General features: G+C 65.7%; 2 protein-coding genes across 2 annotated transcripts in view; one reads left to right on the forward strand and one right to left on the reverse strand.

The window, feature by feature from the left end:
• Positions 1 to 3,393, forward strand: part of ADORA1 (adenosine A1 receptor) — a 20,367-nt gene extending 16,974 nt beyond the window's left edge. Inside the window, exon 2 of the mRNA XM_011367302.1 lies at positions 2,645 to 3,393. Coding sequence (XP_011365604.1) covers positions 2,645 to 3,284 — 640 coding nt within the window. The 3' untranslated portion in view covers positions 3,285 to 3,393. The remainder of the gene's footprint in view (positions 1 to 2,644) is intronic.
• A 1,230-nt stretch (positions 3,394 to 4,623) lies between these two features.
• The window catches only part of MYBPH (myosin binding protein H), an 8,589-nt gene continuing 5,012 nt past the window's right edge, over positions 4,624 to 8,200 (reverse strand). Inside the window, exons 6-12 of the mRNA XM_011367330.2 lie at positions 7,844 to 8,055; positions 7,536 to 7,675; positions 6,906 to 7,065; positions 5,799 to 5,935; positions 5,508 to 5,694; positions 5,195 to 5,244; positions 4,624 to 4,968 (exon numbers count right to left, since the gene is read on the reverse strand). Of these exons, the coding sequence (XP_011365632.2) occupies positions 5,228 to 5,244; positions 5,508 to 5,694; positions 5,799 to 5,935; positions 6,906 to 7,065; positions 7,536 to 7,675; positions 7,844 to 8,055 (853 nt within the window). The 3' untranslated portion in view covers positions 4,624 to 4,968; positions 5,195 to 5,227. The remainder of the gene's footprint in view (positions 4,969 to 5,194; positions 5,245 to 5,507; positions 5,695 to 5,798; positions 5,936 to 6,905; positions 7,066 to 7,535; positions 7,676 to 7,843; positions 8,056 to 8,200) is intronic.

The following is an 8,200-nucleotide window of genomic DNA, read 5'->3' on the forward strand; positions in this document are numbered from 1 at the left end:
AGACTCTGCAGGTGTACGGCCAGTTCCTCCAATGACATCTTGAACGAGTCCCGTGGACGGGGCCTACTTGGGGTTTCAAGGCTTCCAACTGCTGCTCCCCTCCTGCTGTCTGTGGGAGACCGCATGCTCCCGAGGACAGCTCTCCCCTGAGCGGGGGTGGGGGGCGTGGGGGGGGGCGGGAGAAAGCCTGCATCCCACCTGGGTCTGTCCCACCCCGCTCACGCACACCGCAGGCCCCTGCCCCCATGTGGGGAGAGGTGGGCCTCTCCCTGGCTCTGGGCGACAGGCCTCCCTGAGAGAGCCTGCCCCACCTCAGGCAAGGTCCTGGGTCCAGCCCTTTCCCACCGTGGAGAAAATAGCAAGAAAAACAGATGAGAACTGATACCCCAGGCTGCAGGGTCTGCTGGGACCTGGCCCTGGAGGAGCCTGGCTCCAGGCAGTCGGGGCCGGCGGGGGTGGGCAGGGGGGGCACCTCCCTAAGCCAGAGGTTGCCTCCCCCCGACACTGCCAGTGTCCGCCTCCCCGGTGGGTCACCAGTCCCCCTGTGGGTCCTGGGCTGGACCCCCATCCTCGGGCTGGACACCCCGCCTCTCTTGTGCTGCTCTGTCTGAACAGGGCCAGACGTTCCCATTTCAAAGTGAGTCAGATGTGCCCAGTCCGCCGACCGCCCGCCCTCGAATGGCCTCCAGTGAGCCTGTTGCCCGGGAGGGGCCCGGGCCAGTCGCTGCCCCTTTCTGGGCCTCGAATTGATAACCCGTGAAGTGGGGATTCCGTATACAGGATGGGGCGAGTCCCTGAGGGAGGAACGTGAGCGGCAGTGTGGCAGACAGAGGCCCTGCCCGTCTGCAGCTGCTCCCGCTGAGCCTGGCCCCGGGCACCATGTCCTCCCGCTGGCTTCTCTGGTGACAAAACGGTCCCTTTGGTCCTGCCTGTGGACTCTTGCTCAGAGTTTCTCCCCACACGGCTGTGGGGAGCACCCTGAGGGGGGCCCCGAGATGCGGGAGGTGCTCCAGGTGTGGCTGTTTGGGGGGGCTGGGGCCTGTGGGGGCCCAGGAGTGGGAACACGGGTGCTCACAGGGTGATCCACAGCCGTCTTCTCCGGTCCTATCCCCCCACGGGGGCCTCACCGTCTCGCTTCGCGGAGGAAGGTGATCTCATGGGCTGCAGGCCGGGGCCCACCTCAGTCTCTGATTCTGGGGCCACACCAGCCAGCCATCATGCTGGGGACCCACAGGGGGCCTGGGCTCAGTCACAGGCAGAGAACAAGGGCTCAGCTGAGAGAGCCTCAGGAGGCACAGCAAACTCGGTGGCTTTGGGGACACAAGAGCAGGGGTGTCGGATTCTCCTAGGGCCCTCAGTGACCCTGCTGGGAAGATATGGAGGTTGGGACAAGGTGCCCGAGGTCTCATCTGGTGCTCGCTTTCTACATGGGGCGGGGGGCGGGGCCGGCTCATTCCCCTTCCGTTCCCGTGACGCCTTCTGGGGCAGTGACTGATGGTGGAGAGGTGTCCAGGACGAGGGGCCCGCAGGCGTCCTCGCTGTGAGAGAGCGAGCCACAGCCCTGCAGGCACAGGACACAGCGGGAGGGAGGCTGCCCCTCGCGCCCGCGGGCCGCCACCTGAGCCAGCTCCTCAGCGTGGAGCCGGGCGGCCCCAGCCTGTGACACTTGCTTCAAGGCCAGTGTGTGTGCAGAGGACACACAGGCCGCTAGCTGGACTGGGCTGAGGGGAAGTGGGGGCATTGAAGCCCTCAGCCCTCAGTGCGGGTGGGCAGTCTGGTCAGTTTTCATGTCCCGCAAACGTTTCGTGTTCAGTGTGTGTCGTGACGTGTATAGAGCTGGGTAGCCCTTGGCCCTTAATCACCCCTTATGTCCCTTCCCAGGGCACGTCACGGCCTAAGGCTGTCCTGTTGACTCACTCCCTCACTTCCGTGTGATCGGTGTCCACCCTCATTCCCGGCACAGAGAGACTCGGCGTCTGCTTTGCGAAGGCCCCGCCTGCGCCGTGCCCCCGGCGTGGCGGCCAGGCCCTCGGAGCCCGGACTGCTCGGTGGATGTCCGTTTTCTTTCCTGAGCACAGTTCCCAGTTGGCTTGGTGGGCAGAGCTGGCTCCCGAGATCGGCCGCTCCGGGGAGCCCTGTGCCGAGCGGAAGGGGGGGGGAGGGAGGCGCAGGCGGGAGATGAAGGCAACGGCCAAAGGAAGGGCTGGCGAGGGTTTTCGGACAGTCACGTCAGGTGCCCGCGGGGGAGCGGTTCGTCCCTCACAGGGCTGCTCTGGTCAGGCGGACGTGTCAGGAGGCACAGGACAGCCTGCCACCTTCCATGTGGCCTTGGGCAGTCACGGACCACACTGCACCTACGTCCCTCCATCTGCCAGGGCCCTCCTGCCCCACGAGGCCACTCCTGGTGGGGGTGTGCCAAGTGCACGTGAGCGAATTGCATCTTGGTCATCTTATTAAAACGCCTGAAGGGTGCCCTTTGCCCTCCACTGCGATCTTTGCCATTAACTAGGTCTCCACTGTCTGCAGGGGCAAAGAGCCAGCGCCTTGCACCCTCTGGCCTGAATCTTAGATCCCGAAAACGAGGCGCTCCAGCCACTCACGGCGCCCTGGCCGGGCCGAGCCTCACACTCTGCCTCCTCCCCAGGTACAAGACGGTGGTGACTCCCCGGAGGGCCGCGGCGGCCATCGCGGGCTGCTGGGCCCTGTCCTTCGTGGTGGGCCTCACGCCCATGTTCGGCTGGAACAACCTGCGTGAGGTGGAGCGGGCCTGGGCGGCCAACGGCAGCGTGGGCGAGCCCGTGATCCACTGCGAGTTCGAGAAGGTGATCAGCATGGAGTACATGGTCTATTTCAACTTCTTCGCCTGGGTGCTGCCCCCGCTGCTGCTCATGGCCCTGGTCTACCTGGAGGTCTTCTACCTCATCCGCAAGCAGCTCAGCAAGAAGGCGTCGGCCTCCTCGGGCGACCCGCACAAGTACTACGGGAAGGAGCTGGGCATCGCCAAGTCGCTGGCCCTGGTGCTCCTGCTGTTCGCCCTCAGCTGGCTGCCGCTGCACATCCTCAACTGCGTCACCCTGTTCTGCCCCGCCTGCCGCAAGCCCAGCACCCTCACCTACGTCGCCATCTTCCTCACGCACGGCAACTCCGCCATGAACCCCATCGTCTACGCCTTCCGCATCCAGAAGTTCCGGGCCACCTTCCTGAAGATTTTTAACGACCACTTCCGCTGCCGGCTGGCACCCCCAGCGGAGGAGGGCCCCCCGGAAGAGAGGCCGGACGACTAGACTTCGCTGCCCCCGCCCGCCCTCGTCCAGAGCATCTCGGGCCGGTCCTCTCCTCCCCCGTCCCACTCGTCTCCGTGAGCCTTTCCCGGCCGGGCCGTGGGGTGTGGGCGCCTTGCACCCCTGGGCCCTGGAGGAGACTTGGGGGGCGGTCCATGGGTCGGACTGTGGCTTGACCTCCCCACTGGCCTGGCCTCAGCTTCTGGCCAGGCAGGGCCTGGGGAGACGAGGAGAGGCGGGGCCTTTTGGGCAGGGCGCGGCTGGCCCGGCCGGTGCTGGCGCGGGGCCAGGATGGCGCGGAGGGGCGGGGCTGGGCCCTTTGCCTTGAGCTCTCTCTCCCGCAGGCAGAGGCGGCTGCAGCTGCCGAAGGGTCAGGACTCAAAGGGATTCGCCCCCACTCCCCAGGACCCAGTGCCCGGCCATGCTGGGTGCCAGGCTCCTGCTCTCGTTGCCCTGGAGAGCCCAGGACTAGACTTGGGGGCAGCAGAAAGGGGGTGCGGAAGTCATTTCCTTTGGACTCTGGTGGGGCTGGGCCCAGAGCCAACATGCAGTGGCAGGTGTGGGCCATCAGGTGGCAGCACTGAGCATCCCGAAGAGAAGCCTGGAGTGCAGCTACCTGTCACCTGGGCCGCCAGCTCCCCCAGGCCCCGCAGAAGGGCCTGGAGTCTCCCAGGTGACACCATGTCAGCTGTTTCTGGCCTGATGAAGACATGCCAACCGTTGGGAGCATCCTGCCTGCCTTGGGGGAGGGGGTGTGGACAAGAGAAAGCGGGCAGACGGTGGGCACTCCTGGGATGACAGGCGACAGGCCGGAACGAGGCAGAGACCACCCTCCTGAGAGCGTGGGCTGGAAAGTCTTCCTGGCATTTAAATGTCCTCAGTACCCTGGCATTTAGCCCAGTTTCCAGGGGCTTTGGGACAGCGGGGGAGGGTCTGCCCCCTGTGGGGAGGGGTGGGGCGGGCTCTGAGTGTCACTAGCGACTCCAGGCCCTGTCCCTTCTCGGTGGTGCCTTGTGCCCTGGGAAGGCACCTGACTAATAAAGGGCCACGAAGCCTCGCGGAGCGCACACTGCTGGCTGCCCACCCCGCTGGGTCAGAGGGCGAGGATGACCCAGGCAGAAAGGAGCCGCGGTGGGGGAGGGGGGAGGGGGCCTCGGAGCTCGAGGCTCCAGGGCCGGGCGTGTCCGTGTTCTCAGTCAGTCACCACGCTGGGGCAGCAAGTTCTGAACGTGAAAGCGACCGCCTGAAAACCCCCTGGCATCTTCCTCCTGGCGGTGTCCTGGGCGGGGACGCCTGTCCCGAAGGCGCGCACTGTCACAGAGACCAGGCACCGTCACACCACACAGTTTTATTTGACTGCCCCGCCCCTCTGCAGGACCTGCCCATCTCCGCCTCCCAGGGCCCTGTGCCCAGGAAGCCAGGCCAGGGCTGGGAGCAGAGCCATCCGCCATCGCTATGGAGACGGGGGGCCTGGGACATCTGGGGAGCTGATTCTGGTCCTGGTGGGCCTGGTGGCCCCGCACCCTCAGGTCTGCAGCACCTGGCGGAGAGCACGCTTGGCGAGCCCCAGGTGTTGGGCGGAGGCAGGAAGTCAGCGCCCGTCCCCTCCGCAGACTTCCATCTCTCGGGCTCGATGCCTGGGTCCGAGCTCTGCCCACCTCCTCACTGTCCAGAGCCTCAGAGTGACCTGTGCAGGGCAGGCAGGCACAGGTGGTCGTCTCTACTTTTCTGATGAGCAAACAGAGCCCTGCCAGCCGCGCTGCTCCGGTGTCTCTGGGACCCCCGTGGGACTGTGTGTGGCTGTGTGTGGCTGCAGGTCTGTACCCGGAGCTCACCGCTGCCCTCTCCTTTTGCCCCGGCCCCGGTCCAGCCCCTGCCCAGAGGCAGTGCGGGCAGTGGGCCCAGCCGCTTACCTCCCTCCCGTCACAGCTGCCTCCAGTGGCTCTTCAGTGTGTGGCTGAGGCTGGGAGAGAGCCCACAGGTTAGAGCTGGGGGGGAGGTGGGAGAGCTGAGGGGGCGGGAGAGCCACAGGACCACCCCAGGCAGGCCCTGCAAACCCCGTGCCCCATCGGGCCACCCTCCCGCGTGGAAAGTCCTTCTGGCCGTCTGACCTTGACCTCTACACCTCTGACTCGCCCTGAGGTTCAGCACTCAGCCTCGTCCAGCACAGAGGAGAGATGGCCTTGCTGTCCCACCCGTGGAGGAGAGACCCTCCTCAAACTTCACCTTTGACCTCCAGCCGGCAGTCCACAGACGCCTCCCCCAGAGCGTTGATGGCCTTGCAGGTGTAGACGCCGGAATCGAAGGGGCTGGGCTTCCGGATCTCCAGGGTGCAGACGCCTTGCTCCGAGAGGGTGCGGTACTTGGGGTTGCCCTGCAGGTCTACCTGGTTCTTCATCCAGATGATCTTGGGCTGGGGGAGCATGGTCACGGGAGTGCTGGGGAGGCTGTGGACCGGGGCGGGGCTCCTCAAGGAGGCCAGGAGGCCTGGTGTGAGCCCGCAAACCCCCCCCTCACCTTGGGTGAGGCGCGCACGCTGCAGGAGAGCTGTGTGCTGTAGCCCGCGGTGGAGGTGCGGTCGGCCAGGGGCTGGGTGAACAGCGGGGCTTCCGAGAAGTCTCTCTTAACAAATCCTCGAGGTTTGGCAATAATCCCTGGATTTGGGGAGAAAGTGTGCTGAATGCGAGGTTACAGGAAGAGACCTCACCTCTTTTCCTACACAAATCGCTGTCGCTGACACTCAGGCCTCTCACTTGATCTGACACAATCTCTGCAGGGTGAGCTCGTCACCCCACTTGACAGATGGGGAAATAAGGCCCTGGGTGAGTGACTGGGGTGCAAGGTCGCATGATGCCTGTGGCTATCTGGACGCCCTGAGGGTGGCGGGTGACCCGCCTGTCCTGCCCCCTCCTGTGGACCCCAGGCTGCGGCGTCCCTGGGGAGCCGGGCGTGGCCAGCCTGTGGGCACTCAGCGGGTGTCTCAGCGAGCCCCTCCTGCTGGGTCGGGAGGGGGCACAGAGCGGGCGGGGAGACCAGTGGTCTTGGCTGAGGGTGGAGGCCAAGCCCAGCGACACCACACTTCACTTCTGCCCCTTCGAGCACACGTTTCTTCCTCGTTCTGTGCAGCTCAGAGAGCGTGGCTTCCAGAGTGTGGCTGTGCGGGGAGGCAGGGTGACGGGGAGGACGGGCTGGGACGTCACATGGGACGCAGGGGGATGCGCCCCGAGTGGAGACAGCAAACACCGTATCTCGCTTGTCCATCTCTGTGGTATCACACGAGGGCCGGAGGTCTGTGTGTTTGGCAAACTGGCCACAGTCCGCCGTCCACCGTCCACCGTCCACCGTCCGTACACACTGCCCTGCAGGCTGGCTCCCTGGGGACACTGCCCATGAGACCCAGTGACCGCCGTGATGGTAGCAGCCACATGGCATCTTTAGGATAAACGCACGGCCTCCCGAGGGAGCAGTTATTGGCAGGGGTCTGCTCGACGTGTTTGTCGAGTCGGGCCCCACGCGGCTCCAAAGCTGCGTGGCTGTGGACGGGGAGGTGCTCAGGGGCCCCGCGGGGAGGGTGGCTGACACGCAGAGGAGGAGGGGGCGGAGGTGGGCCCGGCCCAGACCCACCTGCCTTCCGGATGTGCGCCAGCTCCTTGGTGACAGCGGCCGAGGTGCTGAGTCCACACAGGTTTTCCGAAAAGACCCGGAAGGAGTACGCGTTGCCCACGACGAGGTCGGAGACGGTGCAGGTGGTCGGGCGACAGCGCTCCAGCACCGTGAACCATTGCTGCAGGCAGCAAGGTCACCGCACCTGCCACCCTGCCACCCCCAGAGGCCCGTCTGCACCCTGTTCCTGGGAGGCTGAACTGTTCAGCCTTGAGCCTGAGGGACTTTGAATTGGAAGACGGGGCCCCGTTTCATTCGGTCGACCTCTCCGAGGTCCTCAGAGAATGCCAGAGCCTTGCACTGGGGACCGAGGACCTACACACTCGGGGTCATGTGGGGGCTCCTTGGAAGTTCAGGGTCTCGGCCCCACTCCAAGCCTATTTAGTTAGAATCTGCATTTTAGCGAGATTCCCAGTGATTTCCACACATGTGACATTTCCACAAGTGCCACCTGGAGTCTGAGACCCTCCCCTCTTTGGTCTTTGGGAGGAACCAAAGGCCACACAAGCGTCTGGCTGGCTAGCAGTAGGGACACCAGAATCAGGCCCGGGACTCCCGGCAGGCGGCCCACCCCCCGGCAGCCGGCCTCACCCCGGTCCTCCTGTCGGCCTTCTGCACAGTGTACCCCAGGAGCTCTGCGTTGCCCGTGTCCTGGGGTGGCACCCACTCCAGGGCCGCATTGCAGCCCCAGACGTCCAGTAGCCGGATGCTGCCGGGGGGTCCTGGTTTCTCTGCAGGACCAGAGTTTGGGGGTGACGAGGAGGGTGGGCTCGCCACGACGCCCCACGCCCAATGTGCTCCCACTGCACCCCCTGGCCTCACCCCTGGCCTGACCCCAGGAGCTCCGGGGTAGGAGGCAGGGGGCTCTGGCCTCCAGTGTGCAGCCTCCCGGCTCCTACCAATGACCAGGACGTCGATGGCCGCCTTCGCCTCCAGGCCTTTCAGGCTCACGGTGAGCTCGTAGCGGCCTGAGTCTGAGCGCTGGGCCGAACGGATGAAGAGGATGGAGTCCCGGTCCCCAGAACGCACGCTCACTCGCTGGCCGTCCAGCGCATGGCCGTTGTGGGTCCACGAGGCCTGGGGCTTGGGGCTCCCCTGGGAGGGAGGTGACCTCAGGCTGTGTCTGGGGGAGCCACCCACCCCCACCTGCCCAGGAGGAGCAGCAGAGGCTGGAGCCACTGGTGCTGCCCGGATCCCCATCCTCCAGACGCCCAGCCAGCCCTGTGTCCGCAGGCTGGAGCGGGGCGTCCAGAGGC

The sequence above is a fragment of the Pteropus vampyrus genome, unplaced genomic scaffold (genome assembly GCF_000151845.1).
Source record: "Pteropus vampyrus isolate Shadow unplaced genomic scaffold, Pvam_2.0 Scaffold131, whole genome shotgun sequence".
Lineage (NCBI taxonomy): Eukaryota > Metazoa > Chordata > Mammalia > Chiroptera > Pteropodidae > Pteropus > Pteropus vampyrus.